Genomic DNA, 26689 nt, shown 5'->3' with positions numbered 1-26689 from the left:
AGTTAGTTTGCATGGAATGGCAACACTGGCCTGGATAGCTAGCTGTTGAAAAACCTGCGCAATATCCCAAACAAAGCATTGCATGACACACCCACTAAGTTAAGGAAAAATTAATCAAAAAAATTACAACTCGAATAAGTTTAGCTGGTAAGTGTATGGTAGTAGCTTGTCATTTGCTTGCCTGGCTGCTTGCTTGTGCATTGTCAGCCACGAAGAGACTTGGATATTACTGTAAGAGTCTGCAAAGTTAGGTTACCACATTCCTTAAAAGAACATTTGTATGAAGTAGGTTAGTCTTTTATAAAGGATAATAATATAGATCACAAAAAGCATGCTCTTCTGATTTACTCAATAAGAGTAGGATCATAGTTAGTTTTTTGTAAATATTAGTAAAGAATGAACTGAATTTGTAATCCCACAAGTGATCCATAAATAAGACAATGTTGCACCTCATAATACCGTTTCTTTAACCATTTTTAATTGGTAATACATATGGTATTTGCATATACCTTGTATGCAAATTATAAGTTTAGAAAAACATCCCCATCTTCAGATTACTTAATTATTACAAAGTAGTAGGAGTAAAAGAAATATAAATTTACTGTGACTATATTGCTATAGCCATTTGATATACCATGCTATGTATTAGTAACATTAATCAACACAACAGTATCTCCAATCAAACCCTGGAACATTTTTTATGAAATAGAGAAGCAGATTTTAGAAAAGAGGCATTATCTAGAATTTGATTTTCACAAATTATGATTCAATTGAATATATATTTCAATGTTGAAGCTCTTGCATTGCAGTACTCTTTTAAGATCAGATTGACTTTGGTTCATGTGAATCATCAAATTCACATTTGCCAGATGATAAAAAAAAAAAAAAAAACAGCTTATTGCTCTATTAGTAGGCCATGCTTTTCTATATTTGATGCAGACAATGTTTTGTTTCATTGTGGAGCTCAAGGTAATTATTACCTAATCAGCTCTTGTTAATCAAGTATATATATATATATATATATATATATATATATATATATATATATATATATATATATATATATATATATATATATATATATATATATATATATATATACATAGCTACATATGCATATATGAACACAAACTAATGTGCAGTATGTATTTCCAAGATGCAGATGAATGCATGTAGCTCTCTCACACCTGTTGAGGGAAGAATATTTTTAATCTGATAACAGAGACTAAGTTTGCAAAATTCACAAATTGAATAGGGATTTTCTTAAATTCAAAATTTCTAATTTAGGTAAAACTGATCAGCTAACTTTGGTATTCCACATCCTCAAAACTTCATCAAATTTGTCACTGTGGCTGGAAACATTTTATTGCCAACATTTCCTTCTGCCATGAATGCCTACCTTGAATGACCATCTTTTGTTTTCAGCAATAATTCAAGTTACACAAAATCAGGTCATAAATTTTGCAAGTCAGTTTCACTTTCTTAACTTGTACATATTGCAAATCATGATAATATTAGAACATTTATTTATATACAAACCAACATTTCTGTGGAGAGGGCAATGGAAGACAAGGCATCCACATGTACCATACTGTACACACTCACAGACTCACATAGACGAACAATTTCTCTCCTGTTAACTTGTAGAACTGTGTAGGAGAAAGGACTAATCCTTACTGACCACTCTGCAAGAGTCCATGGTACAGCATACAGGTCTTTATTCACAAGGATCCAGCAGCAAAACTATCCCTACTTCTGATCTGATCAGTGAATATTTTCAGAGATATATATATATATATATATATATATATATATATATATATATATATATATATATATATATATATATATATATATATATATATATATATATATATATATATATATGAAATTTTACTTCATTGTAAAGTTTTCAGTTAGAGATATTATTTCATTCCATAATTAAAAGTTTTCTTTGAAATTTCTTATGAAACATCACAAAATTACAATACTTTTTTTAAATTGACCTTCATATTATCTATATGAATGTCTGATGAATTGTCACCAACACATCTTTGTTGCATTTTTCAGTCATCATGAAAGACTAATGTATTTAATTAAAAGTTAGCATTATCATTACAGTTAATTAGACTCACTTTTCACATTCTTAAGTTAATCTGCATGTGTGTATTCATAAATACGTACATACAGTTCTTAGCATGTACACTGTACATATCTGCCAGTCAGTGCATCTCACAACAAAGTGTATCTCTCACAACTGTAATTCTTCATGGCATATTTATGTCTGCAGTAGTTTCCATTATATATATATATATATATATATATATATATATATATATATATATATATATATATATATATATATATATATATATATATATATATATATATATATATATATATATATATATATATATTTATTTATTTATTTATTTATTTATTTATTTATTTATTTATTTTTTTTTTTTTTGCTCTTTGATTCTTCTGCAGGAAAGGATTTAGTGCATAATTTATGAAAATTTTCTCAGAAAATTAGGTTAATACATGGAGTGTCAAACAGAAGGGACTTTGGTTTTGGATGGAAGAGCCAGTCAGTGTATCTTCTTGGGTGAGTTACAGCTGGAACTCTCTCACTATCAACTTTTCAGTGTGTAAGGTTCCAGCAATTAATCAGCATATGAAATTTTGTTATAATGCAATCTGTATAGAACAAATTCAATTTCTTTGGCTAAGATATCGTTTTTGGTGTTTTTACAAAAAAGATTATTAGAGAACTTTAAATTGCATAGGATGGAAAGACCCAAGAACTTGATTATAAAAATTAATTGATGGCCATATTTATCATATACTAATATGTGATTTTCAGAATCAGTTACAATGTAAGGTTTCCAATCCACTTGCTTTTCAATTCAGAATTATATATTTCATGTAAACTAGAATTTTTATTGAATATTGAGGATACATTCAATTTTAAGCATATTTGATAATGGACCTGTCATTACTGCCAGGCAGGTATAGTAATTTTTTCTAGGAGATAGAATGTTACACATTAATATGAAACATTAATCTGGATGCAATCAAAGGAAGAATGAATCAAGGTGGTTGTAGTTTGAGGCAGGAGCTGGGGAGAAAGTCTTTTTACAAATATTCTGATCTTTTTTGCAAATATTCTGTTTCAATGGACTTTTCTTTGTGAATTCCTGCCATGTACTTAATCAGTTCAGTGAATTTAACAGATCTTTGTTTACTTTGGAATACTGAATAATATTTGAATATCAACCAAAGCTAAAGAGTATGGGTGCTTCCTCTTTCACTTCATCTAACAGTGTGTTCTCCATAATTTGTTGGAATGAAAAACAGCACATAAAGAGAGCCACCTACACCATTTAGTTTCTTATGCATTAATTGATGATATATAAAGCAACAAATAAGCATTTAGATCACAATGCTTTGTTAAGTAACTGCCACAACAGGACAGTGGGATAAGCCAGACTAACAGCTAGATTCATGGCCTGAGAGTAGAGATTTGGAATGTTTACCAGCTTGTATAAAAGTAGATCTTTCCACAAACACTTATTGTAATCATGCTTCACAGGCTCCTGTGTTTTGTTATGGTCAAAAATGCAATTTAACAAAAGAATGACTAGATTAGTAACAAATGCCTTTCTTTTTACCAACAAGTGTCTCCAACAGGTTTGATCCACACACAGAGTTTACAGCAGCCATTATCAACATTCTCAAGTATGCTGGTTAACATGGTATGGATAGTGTTAGTTCATGCAGGCAGAGAACCTGATTTCATTTCCGACAGTTGGCTTGTGTACCAAATAGGAATTATAAATATGATCCCAAAACAGGTATATTATTTTTCTGTTTGATTTTTAATATGAAATGCAAATATTTAACCAATTTTTCTGTTTTTCATAATTATTATTTCATACCATACATACTTAAATGTATTCTTATTTTAATAAAGAATCTTTTCTACATTTTAGATAGCTCTAGTAACTTTGAAAAATAATTCATGTGTTCACGTACATCCATGTTAAGAAGAACAGACATCCACAGCCTCATGTACAATGTCAACTGTAATGAAAAGAAAATATACCAATATATATATATATATATATATATATATATATATATATATATATATATATATATATATATATATATATATATATATATATATATATATATATATATATATAGACAGTGATCCAGATTTACAGTGATAGTGGTAGTGAAACTTGTAGTAGCAATAGTGATAGTACCAGCAGCAGAAGTAGATGTAGTAGCAGCAGCAGCAGTGGTGACAGTAGTATGGTAGTATCCACATTTTTTTTTATCCACAGTGAATATGTTTCTTTTCTAAAACCAGATTTTTCCTTTGCCAGTTGGAAAGAGATGACCGCTCAACTGAAGTGGAAATTTTGAAGGAGAAGCTAGAGAAGGCACAATCTCAGGCCACACGGGCACAGGATGAGAAAGAAATGGCCAACAGAGAGTTTGAAAGGGCACTTGAAAAGTTTGACAAGTGAGTTCCTTCATGATATTTACTGAGATGTGATGGATGATGAAAACACCCCAGAGAGTGCAATATTAGTGGATGATAGCATAATGCAAAATGTACATAAAATCACACACACACACACACACACACACACACACACACACACACACACACACACACACACACACACACACACACACACACACACACACACACACACACACACACACACACACACACACACACACACAAGATTCAAGTGATCTCTAGTTTTGTGAGTGGAGAAATGTTCTGGGAGCTGATTGTGTCTGTTTCTCATAAAGACAAGACTATGCTGCTATAGTATGGTCACTTTATTCCTTCATTTTTTTAACATCATACCCAACCATAGAAGATGCAGTGGATGGTAATAATGATACCAAGTATAACAGAGGTGCCTGAAGTAGAGAGATTATAATATTTTGGTGACCTACATTGTGACAAAGAAAAGCTAGCTTTAGTCGTGACTCATAAACACAAGAATATGATCATACAGACAGGAGAGAATCTTTAGTTGGAAATAATAACTAGTACAGGGATAATGGTTTGAAGTAGGAAATATGTATATAGGAGCAAGTGAATTTACGTTACTGTCATTAATTCTTACTTTAATAACTTTTAATGTTCCTTGGAAAGAAATGCCTGTGATACTATTGTAGTAATTAAAGGTACATAGCTAAATGTTCTTGGGATCTGATGACTATTTATGGTCCGGCCACTTATTGCACTGGTACTCTTTGTCAGGTGTTCAGTGCTCAGCTAGGGTACCTCTCATGGCTAGAAATTTATCCTGCTTTTAGAACAGTTTTCCCAGTATTTCTATAACAATCCAGAGAGGGGGCATGACACCACAACAGGCTATCTGCATGAGTCCTTATCCTAAAAATACAGTATGCTCTAATTGGTCCCATTTCCTTCAACACGGCTTTTTTTGTTAATTAATATGACTTCTGAAAATGTGAGAGAAATAAAAAGCTTGACAAGGAGACAACAAAGACACAATGACAGTTTGTCTACACAAGTTCAAGCTCCAGGAAAGCATGCAATATTTTGAAACATCAAGTGGTCAACTTATGTATAATATATTTTACTAGTTTTAGTGAACTGGATTGTAGCTAATCTCATGTTGTCACGTCTCCACATTTCCTATCATCCTTCTGCGTGTGTGTGAATGTGAATGAGTTTGAATGTTTGGCATTTGCTTTGTCTGAATAATTGCATAACAAATTAGAAATAAGCTTATATAGTTTTATCTTTGTCTATTTTAACTACGTAATATATTTCAAAATTCTGTGAATGTATGTACACATAACTCAGTTTTCTTTTTTGGAGTTTATTACTTCTTTTTCAGAGGGTAAAATTTTCCAGCATTGTTTGAATATTGAATATTTTATCCTCTTCTTTTTGGCTTTGTTACTATTAATTTTTGTAACATCCATTAACAAAAGATATCCATTCATTTGTTACAATTTCCTAAAAAGTATCCTATTATTTTTCCTTCTTTCTAGGTTGGTAGCTTTAGTTTGTTCTAGTTTCATGTTACAACTTGTATGTACCTCTTAAGAGTTAATGAATACAAAAATATGTAAATCATTTATATGTAATTTTTTTAGTATGAATAATACTTATGAATTATTATTTGTGTGTCATCTGATTCTAATCTCCCAATGGCTTTTGCTCCTTGTAAACTTCTAATGTAAGGGTGTTTTATGCTATTCTGTGTCAAAAATTTTATATAAGGAGGAGACTTATGTGAAAATTACATTTTTTCAGATCTCAAAGCGAGAACTATCGACTACAGACAAGACTAGAATCAGCTCAAGCAGAACAGGAACGCCTTCAAATTGAGATAGAAAAAACTCAAGTTCTGTTTAATAAGATTAAAGATGAAAAGGTTAAACTTCAAGAAGATTATGATCGTATACAAGAATCATATGATCGCTCGAGTTTACAATGTGTTCGAGCTAAGGAGGCTGAGGAGAAGCTAAAAGAAGAGATTGAAAGACTCAATGTAGACATCACAATTCTCAGGGAACGTTATGATAAGACAACAGTTGAACTCAGGAGAGTTGGCAGTGAGAAGGAAAAATTACAGAATGATGTTGATCAGCTAACATTTGAATTAGAAAGAGCACAGGCACAATATGGCAAAGCACAGAATAATCAAGAAAAGAGCCAAGAAGAAATAGCAAGATTACAGATTGAAGTTGAAAAATATAAAGATAAGTATGAGAGAAATGCTATTGAACTCAGCAAAGTTCGTAATGAAAAGGAAAAATTGCAACAAGAATGTGAAAATATACAGGCTGAAATGGATAGAGTACTAGTGAGAATGGGCAAGTATCAGGAAAATACAGAAAGGACGAAAGAGGACTATGAAATGTTAAAGATTGAAATAGAAAGAGTAAAGGATAAATTAGAGAAGACACAAATGGACTATGAAAGAGAATCTATTTTGAGGGAGAAATATGAGACAGAAGTGACAAAGCTTAAGAGTGAGATAGACAGAGCTGATCAACACAGAGGCAAATACCAGCTTGACTATGAGAAAAATAAGCAGGATGTTGAGAAAACTGCAGCAGAGAATGAGAGGTTACGAGAAAGATATGATACTAGTCAGATAGAGCTCCAAAAAGAAAAACTTCTAAATGAAAAACTAACTGAAGAAATTGCTGGTTTGAAGGCAGATCTTGACAGGCCATCATCTAGAGTAGGAAAGTACACAACTCAAGACAAATATGAAGGAGGAGAATTAGAAAAAGCTAATATTGAAATTGAAAAACTGAAGGACAAGTATGAGAGATCACAAATTGAATGCACAAAATCACAACAAAAGGTAGAGAAACTTGAAAGTGAAAATGATAGACTTAAGAGTGATCTTCAGATGAGTCAAGAGCAACTAGAGCGCTTCCTTTCTGCCCAGGACCGTAACAAGACTGAAGTAGAAAAGACCACTATAGAAATTAACAAACTAAGAGACAGATTGGAACGAATGCAGGCTGAATTGACTCGTGCCCAATCAGGAAAGGAGAAGGCAGAGATGGAAGTCCAGCGATTAACACATGAAATGGAAAGATCCCAACAGCACATGTCTAAATATCACGAAAGTAATGAATCTGCCAAAATTGAATTTGAGAGAATGTCAGTAGAACTTGAAAAACTTCATGAACGTCTAGAGAAATCACAAACTGAACTTAGAAAAGCAAACGATGCTAAAGAAAAGATTGAATCGGAGAACAGAAAAATCAAGAGAGATCTTGATGAAAGTAAAAACATGATTGGTAAAGCAGCTGACTATCAACATAAGTATAACATGGACCTTGAGAAATGCAAAGAAGAAATAATAAGGCTAAATAAAGAACTTGAAAGAGCCAAAGATGAATTGAGTAAGGTTTCAACTGAAAAAGAGAGATTGAATACAACTCAAGAAAAACGTGAAAAGATGATATCAAAACTAGAAACGGACTTAAAGCAGTTACAGTCTGAAAGAGACCAATTAGTAAAACAGTTAGAGAAGTCACAAGATATGCTTCTTAACTTCCAACAAGAACTCAAACAGTCTGAATCAGAACTGCAGAAAACTAAAGAAGAAAATAATAGAATAAAGACAGAATTATCAAGTACAACAAAGGAAATGGAACAAGGTGCCAAGGATATGTTAGAAGGTAGAGAAAAGGAAATTCAGAAGTTGAAAGGGCAGCTTACAGTTAAAGAAAAGGATTTCAACGCTTTGCGAACAGAAGCAGAAAAAGAAGTTCAACGGTTGCAGCAAGAAGTACAGAAGGCACAACAGAATGCTCAGGCTGCACAGAAAGAGGCTGGTCTTATACAGAGAGAAGCAGAAAAGGAGCTAAAGAACCTCATTGTCCAGTTACAAGGAAAAGAAAAGGAACTTGCAACTTTACGAAGTGAAGGAGAAAAGTGCAGATTGAGAGCAGAAAAAGCTGAGCGTGATGCAGCAGAGATGACCAAGCAGGTAAAGGATAGTACTCTAAAGGGTGAAGGAGAGACTGCAAAGCTTCAACAAAGCATAACTTCTGAGAAACAGAGAGCAGATCAGGCTGAACTAGCAGTGCAAGAAATGCAAAAACAATTACAAAACATGGCACAAGAGAGCCAAAAGACAACCCATCAAATACAACAGTTAACTCAGGAGAATCAGGAGGCAAACAAACAGATTCAACACCTAAACCAACAAAACCAACAAGCACAACAAGAAAATGTCACTTTACAAAAACAGATACAACAGTCTCAACAACATATACAACAGCAAACACAACAACAACATAACCTACAACAGCAGCTTCAGAATTTGCAACAACAATTACAGAAACAGAGCAATAACCCACGCGATAGTCCTGACACACAGAGGCTAAAAGCTGAGCTAGACAAGGCTAACACTGAACTGAAGAACTCTGCAGTAGAGAAACAGAGGCTGCAGAATCAGCTGGAGTTACTGGTGACTGAACTTGAGAAGAAGCAGGTCAGTTGGGGGAAATGAGGGACCAGAGATTTCACATTTGTTTAGATAAATAATTGCAAGACCTTATTTGATTCTGTTATAGATATCAAAGACTTAGGCACTGATGCATGTGGAGAAGAAAAGTTGTTTTGCTGTCATTGACTTTCTCTATAAAAATTTGTGACATGCACTTGGCAATGTCATTCAAATTCAATGTAATTAGGCTTTTATAAATGTATGTAAATGCTTATTTTTATTTTAAGATATTGTGTGCTCAAAACTGTTCTATCTTGTGCAAAGCAGTTTTAGATTAAGTGAACCATATATCAATATATCACTCTGAGCTGCTTCATCCCTCATGTAGGCTGCATGTTCATTTACCATTGTGACACCTTAATCTATTTACACCCATCATGAGTAGAGGAACCAATTAAGTCTTCCCTTGATACAGTTGGGCTTCAACATTCTTTGATGGAAGTTTTATTTATTTCTTTTCCCTTTGGTTTAGAATTTACTCATTGCTTTTGTTCTTGTTATTGTTGTTTAGCTTTTATTAGAAACAGGCAAAATGTAGCAGGTGAAACCCTCTCAAGCCAGTGTTCAGCAATACTTTTCTTGAACTTTTACATGATTTTTTTTTTAAAGTTTATTTATTTCTCTGGTTTCTTTGCACTGTACCCCAATTGACCTTTTTAATAAGTGAAATATTATTTTAGGGAAAACATGGGATATTACATGATGCATTTTATTTATTCTCATTTTATGTACACAGAATTCACCTGTGGCTGACTAAGGGCAGTCATGTAAGTTACAGAAGTGCATGAGGCATGAGGCAGACAGAATACTAAACACTGGATACCATCGTACTAATATCTCCTTTGTGTGCTTATCGGAAGTGAAGACTAACATTTTCTAACTCATTCATTACATTTATTATCATTTTCATTGTCATTACTTTTTTTTATGAAGTGTTGCAAATACTTTTACATACAAACTATAGGTACACAAATATGTTCTAGGTTTGGAAAGTACAAACTTTTTAGAAGTTTTTTATTACAATCTATTTTTTTATCTTTGGTAATGATGTTGTTTATAATGAACCCAACAGCTTGATTTGCATGAAGCAAACCAAAAGCTTCAGAATGGTGCCAGACCTGGAAATGACTCGCAAGCAATCAAGAGACAGTTGGAGGAACAGATGAAGGTGAGCACCAGAAGGAGACAACACCAATGCAACATTCAATACCATCCCTCTTTCAAGAAGACTTTACATATGTTCAATAAAATGATGACGTTTCATCTAAATAGGTTAATTGCTATCTAGGAAATTCAAAGACAGAATAATATTATTGAGTATTTGTTGTGAAACAACTATCAAATTATGTTCTGTGTTGACAAATGAGCTCCTTCAGTTTGGTAACCATGTGAGAAGAATTTATTTTGCTCTGGTTGACCTTCCTCCCCATCTCTCTCTCTCTCTCTCTCTCTCTCTCTCTCTCTCTCTCTCTCTCTCTCTCTCTCTCTGATATAAGCTGTACATACTTGATTCAGCATTCACCTACTGCTTTTCAGAGTCATTCTCTCACAACCATAGGACGCATCTTGAATATGTGTCTCAATGAAAGTAGTAAAAACATTATCAGGAAATCAGCTTAGGTTAAAATTTTTCTCAGATGGTGGAGCAGAAGGTCCACACACTGGAGCAGAGAAACAAGCAGCTTGATGAGAAGGAGAAGACGTTAGTTGATTTGGATGCTCGACTGAACAAGAAGAGAGAACAGCTGAACAACATGGAACAGCAGCTTGCCAAAGTAAGAATTTATAATAATGTAAATATATAGAGAGTATGAGAATGTAGATATATAGAGAAAATGAGGTCTCAGGAGGTTTTATTTGTAAATAGAGCTTGAAAGACGATCACTAAACTCATTCTTCTTTCTAGGCACAAACAGCAGATGGTGCCACTCCTTCAGAGGCTACTAAACAGCTCTCTGAAATGAGGAGGGCCCTTGGAGATAAAGAAAAAGAAATTGAGGCTTTACAAAAGGCTCGTGAACACGCAGAATCTGAGGTGAAGAATGCACAGTCAGAAACGGAACGACTCTTACAACTGATGCAGATGGCACAAGAGGAACAGTTTGCCAAAGACAAGACAATTAAGGAGTTGCAAGAGTAAGTTTTGAGGAAGAAGTAAAATATTAGTTGAAGTTCATGATACCTGCAGTTGAAGTTTGTGATACCTGCTTGTGTATGTTTAGGATTATTATAAAATGTTCATCAAATACTTTTTATAATGTTTTTGTTATGACGTGATGTACACTTTTAGATTTTGTTATTGATAAGTAAGTACAAGTGTCTATGCTATATGTAGTGAGTGTAGCCTAAGTACCAACTTACTAGGGAAGCACATGAAAGTAAGAGTAGATGAAACGGTATATACACCTATCCCACCATCAATACTTGGTATTTATGACACTGCATAATTGTAGTGCTCTCAGAGGAGGTGCTGGTGGAGGTGCTGCAGTAAAGAAGCCAGGTGCAGGATCCACTCCAAGCACTCCGGCCAAGATGGATGGAATTCCTGCTGGACTCAGCACAGCCTCAGCAGGTCAGATGGCAGCACAAGCAGCAGAGAAAGCCACAGCAGCATCTGAAGCTGCAAAGGCAACATTGGAGCAAGCAAAGAATGTTGCACAGGTAAGACAGCTTTGCACATTTCTGCTGCAGCTGATAATTTTGTTTATTTTTATCCATAATCCAAGAAACCTTAGGTAGAAATAGGTTGAAAGATTAAAACATCTATTTTGTGAAATATCACAGTAATACACAGGTATTCAATATCATTCAAAAGAATCTATCACTTCATTTGCCTCCTTCTTCTTTTGTAATGGTAATGGAAGCATGTACTATTAATAACATGAAATTTAAGTTTAAGTGAAAATGTGCAAGAAATATGTTAGATATTCCTTCCCTTAACATCTTACTAGACTAGTATTGATTAAATTGGACAGGTATATATATTGCCTGTGAATCTTTAGGAAGAAGTTTTTTTATTGCTATGCTATAACTAACACAGACTTGTTTTACTTACAAATGTAATGTTTCTGGGTTAAGAAAATCAAGAATCAGTGAGGGATTTCACAGTAGTAATCTTGTTTCCTTTGCAAAATCAATGTTATGTACAAGTCATGAAAATTAGATGTGTTGCTATAGTTCTTGACCCCTTCCATAACTATGTGATATAGTTAAGTTTCTAGCCTGCATATAGATTGCCATGACATACTAATTGTCAGTATGCTGTGCAAGCTTCAGGTCAGATGTAATAATGAATGAACACTGAAGGATTAGATGTAGCGTAGATCAGCTGTGTTGTCAACAACAGCATGATTAATGTTGTCTCAATTGCAGCTCCATCCTAACATGTGCAGCATGAAACTTGGCCCCTTGCTCCTCATGAGTCAGTCAGACTATCTGGCCATCTATTAATGAAAAATATATATTCTTTAAATACATATTTATTTTTAAAAAGATTATCATGATGAATGAAGGATGTCTTTTACATTATAGTCTCAAGATTAGAAAATACAAGCCTTACATTCTTGTTTTTGTGGAGTGATATGCTCCTTATCAAACCACAAGCCTTCTTATTGCCTTCTGAACAGAAACAGTTATGTAAATGATTTACAGACAGACACTTCATATATATATATATATATATATATATATATATATATATATATATATATATATATATATATATATATATATATATATATATATATATATATATATATATAAAATAAGTCCTCGTTATACAGTAAATATGTGTTCCTGAAAACCTTACCGCAAATCAAAATTACCATATACCTAACCCATTATAACATATAATAATAGGGAATGTGTTCCAGCACGTCAAAAGTCACTCCTTCAGAAATGAAACTACATGAAAATAGTCATAAAAAATGTAAAGAAATAAACAGGAAATGTTTTTATTTACCTTTCACTCGCCATGTATTCTATCAGATGATGTCCTTCCTGAGGTTAAGGGACAGTAGAGATTTCAGCCCTTACTCATCTTCGTCTGAGTGGGCAGACTAGGATAAGACATCATCGTCTGCACTGTCATAGGCATATGTGGAAGGGCCAACAGTAGCAGGGTTTGCACGTTTCACTGGTTTGAAGAAAGAGGATATGGAGGAAGAGCCAGCTGTAGAACAGTCGGCAGTGGATGTGGAAGGGCCAGTTGTAGCAGGGTCAGCAGGCGTGACAGGGACAGTATGTTTGACTGGCTTGAAGAACGAGTAGATGGAGGACTGTTTTTTCTTGTTTATTCATCATAGATTTCTTGATAAATCTTGACACTTTTCTCTACGCCATGAGCCACTTTGCCACTCCTGGCAGGATTTGGGTCATGTTCCTTCAGCTTTTTTTATACCACTCTAAGAGTTTTGATGTCCAGGCCATGCACAGGTTCTTCTTCCTTGTCTCCCTCTTTTTCTGCCTCCTGTGATGCTTTGTCTAGCTCTATAAGTTCATCATTTGAGAGGTTCAGCATGGCTTTCCAAAAGATTGTGAACATCATCATCATCAACAATATCGTATCCAGCCCTATGGCACAGATTTACTATGTCACTTCTAATCGCACCGATGTCGTCTTCAGTGAAGCCTGAGAAGTCATGCATGCATTCTGGCCATACTTTATTCCACGCCAAGTTCATGATAGACGTCTTCACTTCGTCCCAAGATGACTTGATGTTATCTAAGGCGTGCTTGATGTTATATGACTTGGGCTTGCCAGGCCCATCTGTGCCCTTTATCAGTTGCAGTAGGTAGTAGGTAGTAGACTTTAAATGTTTGCCATAATAATTATGAATATATTTGTGCTTACAATAGACCCTTTAATATTCCATTTATTCATCTAATTAGTAATATGTAATGCAGTTAAAACGAGGGGATAGGGGAAGAGATAACAGGCTCCAAGGGTGGTCAAGTTAAAGTCAGTACTGTGAGTGGCGGGTAGATGTGGCGTGGATGACATCATCACCCCTGCTCGCCCGCGCTGGGCCCACTTGGATGACATGAGCGGATACCGTATCTGTGAATTTTTCTTACTGGATATCGAATCGAGGGTAGTAATTTCCAAATACCATAAATGTGAATTTACCAGATAAAGAACTACTGTATAATGAGGACTTACTATATATATATATATATATATATATATATATATATATATATATATATATATATATATATATATATATATGTTTGCAGCAAGAGAGCCAGGAATACTGCAACCTAGTAACATAGAGAATGTATTTATGTTGTGATGGCCCAAGAAACGGCACATGCATGTACCATATATCCTAACATATAAATCAACTCTTGAATCATTCAGAAAAAGGACAAAAAAAAAGAGGGGTCATCCTGTACATCAGATACAAAAAACCATGACCTTGAATTTTTATGCAAAATAATATTGTAAATAAACAACATTATATTACCATCTTTGGGAAGGTTGAACATACTAAAATGAAAATCCATTTTGAGAAAATGTGCAGAAACATATTCCCATTGTAAAGAAGGCATCTTGGCAGGTTATGATTTTTTAGATTGAGTTTTTGAAGAAAGAAACTCATGTAACCAAACTGAAATGAAGTATGCATATCATATTTCCCAGAAACTTTGAACATTAACATCTCCAGGAAATTTGCATGTCATTTGTAGGAGCATAGGGGCCATGATACTCTGTAGGTGTTAGTGCAAATAACAAAGTGTTTCTGTAGACAACACCAGTTTTTTTTTTTTTATTTAACATTCTATTAGAAACCTCAAGAGACCATAAGGAATCCACAGAAAAAACAGTTGAAAAAGAACACATATATCTTCTTTACCCCTGTCTAGTTTCTTAATGGCACATGAGATTGTGCCTTTCACACATATATATATATATATATATATATATATATATATATATATATATATATATATATATATATATATATATGAATATTACACTAAAATTTTGGAAAGCTTATAAGGTATGGTACATTCCCTCCCTTTCATGGTAAGGACAACATCACAGTAGGCATAATGGATCTTGATGACTAACAAAGGTAACAGCATTAGAAACAGGGATGTGAGGGGCCAGTTGCACCCAAGATCACCGCATGCTGCTGTGTTTACTAACTGGCCGTCTTTCTCTCTCTCTCTCCCCCTGCCTGGCCGGATGCTGTCTCCAAACTGCGTCGACTGTTCTGCTTCTTCCCCATCCAACGCTCTCCCTCCCCTCGACCTCTTTATGTTATGCTTAATTTACATGTTTCAATGTGGGGTGCAATTTTAATTTCTTTTTTGCTAATAAATTCAATATTTTGATAATGTAAATGTGGTGTCATCAATCATCATATGTTTGTCATTAATTTGAACATTCTTGTTTCTCTTTCATGTCAACAATCTTTTCCCTTGTTTACTGATTATTTCTTCTTAATTTTTCTTACTTCTTCCTTAATTTTCCATTTTGTATAAAAATCTATTTACACAGCCTCTTCAAAATGCGGCCTCAGGGTTTAGTGGGCTCATGAAAAGCTTTTTCTAAATGAATGATAAGATTTTATCATGATCCTGAAGATGCTTGAAACATTAGAGTTAGATGAACGTTTGTCACAGGCAATAAGTAAATACCTGTGTTGTTGAGTTGTTATTGTTGTTGTTGTAGTTTCTGAGGATAAGTGAATGGGATTTTATTTGAAACAATCAAGAAAAATGCCCCCATCTCAGATTTTATGAAAATGAATAGTAAAATATTTCCTGTTCAATTAATCTCTCAATGTGCCTGTGAGATGGATAAAAATTAAAAGCAGAATCTTGTTATTTTCTTGTTGGACCTCAGATATAATGTGAAGGGATATGTGGAAGTTCAAAGTAATTTAGTTATGAATTAATATATTTTTTCTATTTTAAGTAGATTTATTTGATATTCGTTTATACATTGCATTTTACCTTCCCTTGCCCACCTTCTGAACACTCAACACCGACCCCAATGCTATTCTAAAAACAAAAAACTGCCCAACTGGCCAAAATATTTGATTGGCACACATTATCTCTACCCTGCCAATCACCTGACCGCCTCACCTGTTGTATTGTTCCCTCATTGATGGGAATAATCATCTCTGGTTTGAACCAACGGCTGCCTGGGATACAACATACTCCTGCTTGTCTGAAATTTCTCCTTGGGACCACAACTTGCCAAAATCTGAATGGCATATAAATGAAATGCTGAAAATCCTGAATATATTTAACAAAAGCCATTTGATGGAAACTCAGGTATTGAAAATCATGAAATTGATCTCCTGGAGATGGAGGGGCGACAACGAGAGTACAGGCTACATGTTGAACAGATTGAAGTTGATATCAAACTGAAAGACTCCCTCATAAACAACCTTAGTGATGAAAACAAGAGACAGAGGGAACGCATGGAAGAATTAGAGGAAGAGGTGCACGCACTTGAAGAAGAGCTAAAGAAGAATGAGAAGATTGAGGAACTGGAACAGCTAGTGGTTGTGGTGAAGCAGAAAAATGAGAGGATAGAAGAGCTGGAAGAGGCCCTGAGGCAGAGCGTCCGCATTGCCACTGACATGGAGATGGAGCAGCATGAGGATGAGAAAAGGAAGAAGGAAATTAATGAAAAGGTAAGCTTTTTCAAATTCTGATATGAACCTTTTACTTAAAAACCAGTGAATTGTATAAAACTCTTCCATTGTATGTTATATCTCTATGAAACAATTTATGGACTTATAAAGAACAAAATTGATATTATGGCAGGGTTGTAAAGTTGCATAGGACAGAAGATTTAAAGGAAGGGTATGTCCATCATGACTCTTTCTATTGTGCTGCTATATTTGGTCTATATTTTAGTTATAGATATTTCTAATCAAGTTGGTTTTCCTTTCTCCATTAGCTTTCGGTTACATACAAATCTTCCTTAATTAGGATGCAGTTATTGCATCATTGGTAATATAATTTAGTAATTACTTGTATAACTAGAAAAACATAGTTAGGTTTATAATGAGTTGATAGCAATTCTTATTTTCTTATGTGTCTGATATCCACAATATCATAATTTCAACAATAAAACATGAACATGTTAAAATTCAATGTTCGCAACATTGTCTGCCTACTATATGCAGTGGTGCCTCATTCTCTTTTGGAGTGTTCTCCAACAGTAGAAAAGTCTAATGCTCATACTGTGTTCTTGGTATTGTCATTATATAAAAAGTTTTCACAGGGTTTTCCACCTTTAATGTTGTCCATATAGCTAAAGCTTCTTTCAGCTGGCCAAGCTAGAGGCAAGATTAGCAAGTGCTCAAAATGCTCACAACCTTCGCTGCACAAGTTGTCAAACTGTGCGGCAAAGATTGACTCAGGTGGAGACTTGCTACAACCAAGTGGCCAGTGAGAGGCAGCACCATCTTCAGGAACTCTTTGACATGAAGTGAGTCTGACATCACTTTGAATAATTACTTGCTGTTAAGAGTGTCTTAAAAATAAAATTTCTTACTGTCTAGAAAAAGATTTATTCACTTTCAGTTTTCTTAATGGGAAAATGATTGCAAAATTTTGCAGTCTAAATAGCTTCCTGGAACTAATTTTGTTCAAATTTCCAGGCGCTAATATATGTCTAACTGTCCAACAATGAAAAAAATATAAATGGATATTTGTGTCTCCCTGCCAGGCACGAAGCTCTCACAGCTGCCTTGAGTGAGAAGGACGCCCACCTTGCCCTGCTGGAGGTAGGAGGTGTAAGGTCCTCTAGAGCAGCCCAGGAGGTGGAATCACTCAAAAAAGAAAAATCAAAACTTGTGGATGCAGTGAAACGTCTGGTAACATTGCACACCACTAATTGCCCTTTGCGTAATCTTTCCTTGATTTTCAGAGCCATCATCATTAACCTCAATATCATACTCTTCTTTGTGGAATTAGAAATGCCTCATATGTAGTTTGGTTATTTTTGTTACATCTAATAATTTCTCTTTCCAAATTTAAATGTGTAATTAGTAATTTTACTTTAATTCTTCGCAGCACTAACATTTTCTTTTAAATTTTGTTATACGCAGTTTCTTATAAGCACTATAAGTAATTTACTTTTCATGGAGATTATTTTTTTCCTCATATAGGTAATGGCACATTCTTCTCAAATACCATGAACCTACTTTAACTTGGAGACAAGACAGACAACATTTATATTTCCATAATATTAACCCCCTTCCTGGTGGCAGGGCAGATGAGTGAACTACCAAATAAAAAAAAGATTTATATATAGACTCTACTGACTTTCATCTATACATCTATATATAGTTTCCCAGCAATTGGGTACTCCAGATTGACATCTATGTATAGACTCTACCACAACACTGAACAAACAATTGAATATTTATATAGACTTTGCCGCAAAACTGAGCAAGTGGCATCTATGTATGGACTCTGCCGCAAAACTAAACAAACAATTGAATCTTTGTGTAAGTGTTGTTTGTGTTCAATTGGTGATAATATATGTCAATAATGAATGTTTTAGTTACTCAAATCCAGGACTTGTGACCTGGATGTAATTTACTTCCAATTTTTCTTCATATTTTTCACATACGTACTTGTTTTATTTCTATTAATTTTTAGGTAACATTGCTGTGTGTGGTACAATTCTTCTCTTTGACATGATAGGCTAATAATAAAAGAAAAAGTATAATAAATACAAAAATTTTCACTATTAGCTTATGCGCATAACACATCCACCATCAACAAAGAACAAGCGGTGACCGGCCTTGAGAGGCCATGCTGATCAGTGTTTGGGTTTTTGAGATACTAAATGATTATTTATTTTATTAATTTTGTTACTTCTATATATAGACCATGCTACAACTTACTGCAGTAAAATAAGAACAAGCGTCTATATATACATGATCCGACAAAAAGTCCCATTTTTGAAATGTCTATATATAGATCCTCCACCAGGAAGGAGTTAATGAAAAGGAGATGAGAATAGAGTAATTGGTAAGCCATTAGTTATGTTAGATTGAAGAAATAGACTTATAAAATAAGCAAAGATATGTAGTTTTTTTAAGGTGTAATTGTTTCATGATTGTTCAATGTAGGGCGAAGAGAGGGTGAGGCTGACGCAGGAGTACGCTGTGAGTAACCTCAAGCTAGATGTTGAGCTTCCTGACACTCCACCTCCACATCAGGTGAGCTTCCTTTGGCTGAACTTTTTCTAGACCTAAGCTAGTTAGAGAGAGAGAGAGAGAGAGAGAGAGAGAGAGAGAGAGAGAGAGAGAGAGAGAGAGGTATGATTAATAGTTTGAAAATCTTTAAAGACCAAGCTTATCTATTCAGGACCCACAAGATGACATTGATGAGGACTCATCCAACTCCAGGACTCATGTATAGAGAGAAAGACCCAACACACTTTTGATGTGGAGAGGTGTGGAGGCTTTTGAAAGAAGAAAATAACAAGGAAATGAGAAAGGAAAGTTGATTAAAGGTAAGGAATACATGTAATGATCTATTAGGGGAATCTAGAAATCCCACATAAATACTATGTGAATACATATATTCAACTTTCCATATATCATACATACTTCATCTAAATTATTTTGGATGCAGTGTTCAAAGTCTGATTCTCCAAATGATCCTGATGTGTGTATGTTTATCAAGATAATTATTATTTTTTTGTTTGTTTGCAGGAATGAATCTCTGTGGAAGAGTTTGAAAATTGCTGCTGAGTTCATTTTGTGGGCTTTCATCAGTGCTTCATGGATTCCTGAGAGCCTTCTTATTTCTGCATTAACTGATCTTCAGAAATGTTTGTTAAAGCAGTCTCTGAGAAAATGAATGTTGCTTTTGGATGTTCTGATTGAAAAGTAAAGCAAATTCACAACTTGTATGAAGCCAGAATGCAAGAGTACTATTTGCTAGCTCTTGTGAGACATTCAAATCACAGAAATTGAATGTGAATCAGGTATGTATAGGTAAATGCTGATGGAGATGATAAATTTCATATTTTGACCAAAAAAAATCTAACCTTACATAAATATACAGAAAAACTGATGTTCTTAGTTCAGTTTTGAAGGCTTCTGAGCCAAAGCCATTTGGATACATTGTGCATGTAGTGTATTACTCTGGTACTAGTGTTATTGCATCAATGTTGCAGTTGTGTCACTTTAACTGGAGATGAAGTTTCTTGCCCAGTGGCATCTTAGGCTTCCATAATGTGGCTTCACTGAGTGTCTGTAATGATGTTCAGTAATGTTCAATACTGTGATGTGATTTATAGACTGCGACAGTAGATATTAAAATTTATTGTGTGAATGAAAGTAATCCTGAAGTTCAAGGCAAAAGCATCTATTTTGTATTCCACTATGCTGTAATACAACCCACCAAAAGTTCCTTAAACAAGTCAGCTGTAAACTGTTACTTGAATATATCAAGGAAAAGTATATCTGATTCTAGGCAGCCATTCAGAGTAAATAAACAAATCAAGTTAAGTCATGAGACCTTGGTTACAATGTAACAAATGATGTGTAATTGGTTGTGGCAGTTCCATGTGATTAAGGGGTCATTCGTCCTATAGAAGGTGGTTATTAGTGTTTCCCAGTAGCACATATCATTGAGTAGACCTGGGCCTTGGAAGGACTGTCTTCTGACCTGTTGGACAGGGTCCTTAGTGGTTGACTGGTGAGCAGCAGCATTTTAGTTTTCTTATGAAGACAGTTTGAAGTAAGGATGTTCAGTGGAAATATTTATCTTCAAGTGAAGGTCCGAACTATTTAAAGAGGTGGGCATTGGAAGGAAATCCGTGTACAGTCTGTATTTTCTGTATGTATAATGTATATAAAGTAACTCAGTCAGATTAGCTAGGTAGTGTGTTTCATAGTCTGTAAATTTTAGCATCATACATTGCCATCAGTGCCATTCTGATGAAGGGGCTACTACAGGGCTGCAACTGATGGACTCCAAGCGGGATTCAAAAGGGATTCAAAATACATGAAAAGTACTTCTTCAGTTGTGAAGTGAATCTATATAAGTGTGTATTGAGCTGCTATCCACTGTATCCTTGTAACCCTCCCAGAGTTTCAGCTTCCTCTGTCTCCCACCCTACACCTTATGTTCTCCAAAGGTTTAGCCGACAGTGAGGCAACTGATCAAAATGTTAGTGCCATAATAAACAAAGTGGAACTGTGTAGCAAGGTTTTCTGAATTATTCCACACAGGCACACTCCCCACAGAATTAGTGATGCTAATGGTGTTTGACAACATTGGTGGCTACCTTTTTGAACTGTGGACTTGATTCTCCTCTCAGTGTAACAGAACTGCCAAAGGACTTTTACATTCTAAATATTGACCTTTTTATAACTTTATGATGCCAATTGTGCATCTCCCTGAGAGGAAAATTGTACCCAGTAGAGGTTGTGAATAAAAGAGGACTCACTGTCAATGCTAACTGATTATAAGACATAATTTGAGTATGAGTCTTTAACATATATGTTTATAGAAAACAGAAATATATGTTATCAAATTAAGTCAAATAAAGAAGGTTTCAAGTAATCTTTTCCTATGCTAGTCTTGTGAAAATTAGCATAATATAACTCAGGCAGGGGTCATGATGATTTACCAATACTGTACTTTGATTCAAATTTGACTCAGTCCCCTCCCTGGTGTGTGAGCATGAACAAGAGAAAGATTCTGCATGTAACCCATTCCACACCTGAACAACTTTGCCTATATATTATGATCACAGGTTTTATTAATGACTTTGCTTCAAGGAAAGCGTTATTGTATTCCTAGCATTTATATCTCAAATTATGAATGCTGTCATAAATGAGTTTTGAGTACCTCTAATACTCATATCTCTGAAATTACTTCTTTCATTATCATCATTGATACTACATATTATCATTATAATTTTACATTTGTGAAATGTGGAAGGAAGTAATGAAATAATTTTTTCATAAAGAGATTTCAGCATAATTATGGAAAGCTTACATGTGCAATATGACAATAATTATTTTGTTGATATAAATTGACCTCTAAAATGTCTCTCAATGCTGAGGAAAGATTGAGTGTGCACAAAGACATGATTTAAAGGATAGGCTACATACATACAGATTAATTATTTTCAAGATAAAAGTAAAAGAAGACATTGTTTTCTGCAGCAGAGCCTCTGTTATTTTTGCATAATAGTAATAGTACTGATAAAATTTGGGGTTCTGTTATTATTCCATTTCCACATGTCAGAATACAGCATAGCCATAATCCATCCACTCTTGCTGATCAGAAAACTGATGCTGTTTTTAAGGAATGTACATAACCATAGCTTCTTGTAAAGTATAAACCAGTGCTACCAATGTCATATGTCATTTTGTTTCACTAACATACTAACCTGAAAACTTAAGGAATCTCCAAATTTATCTGACATTAGTACTATTGTAGGACACATTGGAATTTTTCAAGTAATGTAATACTAATGTTGGCTGTGCAGATATTCTTCTCAAATATCTTTCTCTTATTTGTAAGAAGATCATTCATTCCCTTTTTTTTCCATTTCAAATCCATAGATGTGATAATCCATCCAGTTATTAAGGATGATACTGAACAAATAATTCTTCATACTCTGTGAAAATAAGCAATAATATAAACTGAGAACATGAAATATTTAATGATTATGTTTACTATATTTGCTATATGAAAAACTCTACACATGCAGATATTTACAGTGTTCATACATCAGCTTCAAACCTTGAAGCAATTTTTTTGTCTATGCACAGGTACTAGTGATGGATAGGTGAAATGATTACATTAGTGGTTAGCATGACATGCTATCACAGATCATTTAGGGGAGCAAATTTCATGAATAACTGATAAACAGTAAGTGTAGTGTACAACACACACACCACCATTTGTGTGTAGATAAACAACAAAATATTAGATAAAGAAAAGAAATGACTCTGAAGTTTAATTCATAGAACAGTGTAAGAATTTATTGATGACATGCATTTTATAACAGAAGGTCCTTTTAGAACTCGCTGTGTACAAATGCTGATGTACATTTTTGCAAGCACAATAATTGCAGAAGCAACTTTTCTCGTTACATGCTCACACACACACATGCACACACACACACATGCACACACACACACACACACACACACACACACACACACACACACACACACACACACACACACACACACACACACACATACACACAAGCTAATCATCTTTAAGAGATGCCTTTTATAGGGGATTAGTGTTACATCTGATGGCTTCATTAGTATTCACTGATAAATAAAATGCTCTCTAAATTAACATACATACTAGTGCTGAGACCTCAAATTATGTACAGTACATGGTATATGATAAAAATGTATACACTGAAATTGTAATGTAGATGATATTATCACATTGATGACTTGTTCCAGTGTAGTTTGTGGGGTTGGTTGGATTATGTTAGTTATCACCTGTTTATGTTCTTGCATCATGATAATTTATTTCATAAGGGAAACCTCTTCCTTTTTCTCTCCCAGGATTTGTTTTGTTTCTGTGAAGGCCAGTACTCATCTGATGTCATTTTGTATATACTGACCTACAAGTATTTCACTCAATATTCTTACAAGCATATACATACTTTTATCTTTTTTTTTTATTATTTTTTTTATTTATTTTTGTTTTTTACACATCCATGTACGAACTCTATGTACTTTGAAAGTTTCCATTCATTGTGTTATACCACAATTTTCTTCCCTCTTATCATGTGTATATGTCTGAATGAGAAGCTGTATTGTAAACACTAGCTATTTATATATCACAAATCTTTTCTTAGAGTTCTTATAACTAGACATCAGGATTCATGACATGTATTTTCAGACTGTCACTATTAGGACTGGTTTTCACTAGACTATCTTCTGGATAGCTGCCACTTTATGACATTCTTGTAACCTGCCTTTTTAAATGACATTTTCATATTGGCCTTTATATATATATATATATATATATATATATATATATATATATATATATATATATATATATATATATATATATATATATATATATATATATATATATATCTTGGCTGGAATTTGTTGCTCTACAACCTTGTAACACACATGCCATTTGTTTTTATTTTGTGATTGAAGGCATAGATTCTCATTTGTGTATATAGTGTGTATGTACATTGTATATACATGCAAATATATACAAGTACTCATGTATTTTGGGCACAAATGTAATATTTAATGGAAAGGAAATATGTAAGGTCAACATTTTTTATTTTATTTAATTTTTGTTTATTGTTTTTTTTTTTTTTTGTGTGCCTGTGACTAATTTCAGTTGTGATCATATCTCAAGTCTGGCCATTTACATCACTGGGACTGTGAAGGCTGGCACATGTGTCTGTTCAGGCCCTGCCTGGGTCTTTAAAATGCTGCCTTCACTTTGGATGATGGTCATTCACATAAATATTGCATGGCTCCTGCCTCTTACAATTTGGTGGTTTGGCACATAGTGAAAGCATATCAAGAATACTTTTACCAATATGAAATATTGTAACCTAATGTTAAATTTGGAGGTGGGAAAACTGTAACCTAATGGTAAATTGCTATATGGGGAAATGCATGTAGTGGTGTCAGATTATGTAATACTATAAAAGAAAGCAAACTGGCCAAAATAACAAAATATTCATGGGGTCATTTATATAAACATTCAGCAGTAATTATTCTGTGGATTCATGTGTGAGGCAATTTCTTATAAATTGAGCCAAATGTGGTGATGTGTTGATGGCCCAGACCCTTGGCACTGGCCTGGTAAGTGCTTCTTCTCCCCCTGTCTGGAGCCTGCCAGCCATGCCTCACCAACCACAGCAGAGCAAGAGTGTGTAGCATAATACTGTGTCTCTGTTGGAAATAGTCATAAAATGATTGGCAGCTAAGGTTGAAAGTTAGTTCAGAACATTCACTAATTATTCAACCTTAATGGCATTTGAAGCATAGCACTATTTCCCCCCCCCCCACCTATTACCCATTTATATATAGAACATTCCCACCCACACATCCTACTCCCTTCAGGAAGTAACTATAGTGTGTTAGTGTGTTGTGGATGCTTTCTATGGTGGTCACTGTGCAAGGATGTTGATACTATTTTTGTTGGTTTGTTTGTTTCTTCTGGCAGTGATGTAAGAGGAAAATATGTTGGGTGCGTCTAGGTCACATAGATAAGGAATTGTAAGATGAGGTGAGGGTGAATGTTGCATCTCTTTGTCCCAGTAACTTGACCTTTGTCCTACCATTGGGATGCCTCTCCACACCACCACCTACAGTCTACCAGGCAAGAGAGACTTTATGGAAAAAGAAAACTAATCAAATGCATAATCTAAAATGGAAATTATAGTACATGTATATAGTATTATTTCATGACATAATATTCTGGCTGCATTAGATCTTACAATTAGACAATCTCTGCCTGTAAAATGAGCTGGTGTTGTTGGGGTGGTGACTATGAGAAAACTTTAAAAAGTAGCTATATTGATGTTTAGCTCGCAAACTGTTGTCTTTTTCTTGCCCTCCCAACTCCCTACTTCTGAACGTCATGTCCAGCATGTTGAACAATAAAGTTGATCTTACAAACATTTGTTTATTTCTCCTGTTATGACAGACAGATTTGTAAAGAAGTTTATTATAGTGAAAATAGATGAGTTGATTAAATACTGGAAAATTCAACATGAAATTTAAGTATCATGTAGAATTGAGTTGCTTTATTTTCTTATCTTTTAGTCTCCACATTTCATGCAATATTTATTTTTCCCAACTTCCTTTTCAAACAAATATTGCCCTATTATTTCATGTTTATTTTCTTAGCATGGTTACTGAAGCCTTCTTGTTTTTTTTTTCTTTCTCCACCATCTGGTGATTCTAATAGGAAGTGGGCTAAATCTTCTTGCTTTAGGTTATATATTTGACACTTTTTTCTCATTACTGTGTTGTTTCCTGTCTTCATTATTTCCATTTTTAAATTTTTGGCACTGAGGCAGCTTCAGTTCACAGGTGATGACTTGTGTTCACAAACACTTTCCCCTTAAAAACTATAAAAACCACTGATTTATGTAACACTTGTAAATCCTCATTATCATATTGTTATGTGTGTGTAGTTCGGGTGTTGGGCTTGGATTAGTATGTATGTGTGTGTGCGGTTCAGTTGCTCGATTCAGGTTTGTGTGTGTGTGTGTGTGTGTGTGTGTGTGTGTGTGTGTGTGCATGTGTGTATGTATTTGGGGTGATATGGTGAGGTAGTTGCTTGAGGATGGTCAGTCAGGGCAGGAGCCTTGATGCCCTCACACTATCTGTTCCTCTCTCAACCATACAAGTTTACCTGTGTCAAGTACTTTTAGAAAAATAAAAACAAGAGAGGAACAACATTATTTTCCTGAGTGGCCCACTTTTATGAATACATGGATTTGGATGGGTTTGTTAAACCAGCACCTATTGCCTTTTTCACACCTTTGGAAAGCCTAACTGCATAAAAAATATTATAAAGAAATATATAACTTGTTTTTTACTACTTGTAAAACTTTTAAAATTTATTTTCATTAAAACTGGCAGGTTGTGGCAGGAAGCAATGTGATGAAAGGC

The 26689-nt window shown here is 34.3% G+C and overlaps 1 protein-coding gene across 17 annotated transcripts in view; it reads left to right on the top strand.

Moving 5' to 3' along the window:
• The window catches only part of LOC123516350 (early endosome antigen 1-like), a 199011-nt gene extending 173324 nt beyond the window's left edge, over positions 1 to 25687 (top strand). For 16 of the 17 annotated variants that reach the window (XM_045275634.1, XM_045275636.1, XM_045275631.1 and 13 more), the window contains 12 exons: positions 4398 to 4537; positions 6326 to 9035; positions 10123 to 10218; positions 10688 to 10825; positions 10957 to 11186; positions 11504 to 11711; positions 16322 to 16705; positions 17348 to 17508; positions 17749 to 17896; positions 19163 to 19252; positions 19401 to 19548; positions 19751 to 25687. In XM_045275634.1, coding sequence (XP_045131569.1) covers positions 4398 to 4537; positions 6326 to 9035; positions 10123 to 10218; positions 10688 to 10825; positions 10957 to 11186; positions 11504 to 11711; positions 16322 to 16705; positions 17348 to 17508; positions 17749 to 17896; positions 19163 to 19252; positions 19401 to 19454 — 4359 coding nt within the window. In that variant the 3' untranslated portion in view covers positions 19455 to 19548; positions 19751 to 25687. Of the gene's footprint in view, positions 1 to 4397; positions 4538 to 6325; positions 9036 to 10122; positions 10219 to 10687; positions 10826 to 10956; positions 11187 to 11503; positions 11712 to 15558; positions 15884 to 16321; positions 16706 to 17347; positions 17509 to 17748; positions 17897 to 19162; positions 19253 to 19400; positions 19549 to 19750 lie in introns of those variants that run through there. The other variant, XM_045275646.1, reaches the window with a different exon arrangement.
• The last annotated feature ends 1002 nt before the right edge of the window (positions 25688 to 26689 follow it).

Source organism: Portunus trituberculatus, chromosome 40 (genome assembly GCF_017591435.1).
Source record: "Portunus trituberculatus isolate SZX2019 chromosome 40, ASM1759143v1, whole genome shotgun sequence".
NCBI classification, from domain to species: Eukaryota; Metazoa; Arthropoda; class Malacostraca; order Decapoda; family Portunidae; genus Portunus; species Portunus trituberculatus.
This window is presented reverse-complemented; position numbering and strand designations above follow the sequence as displayed.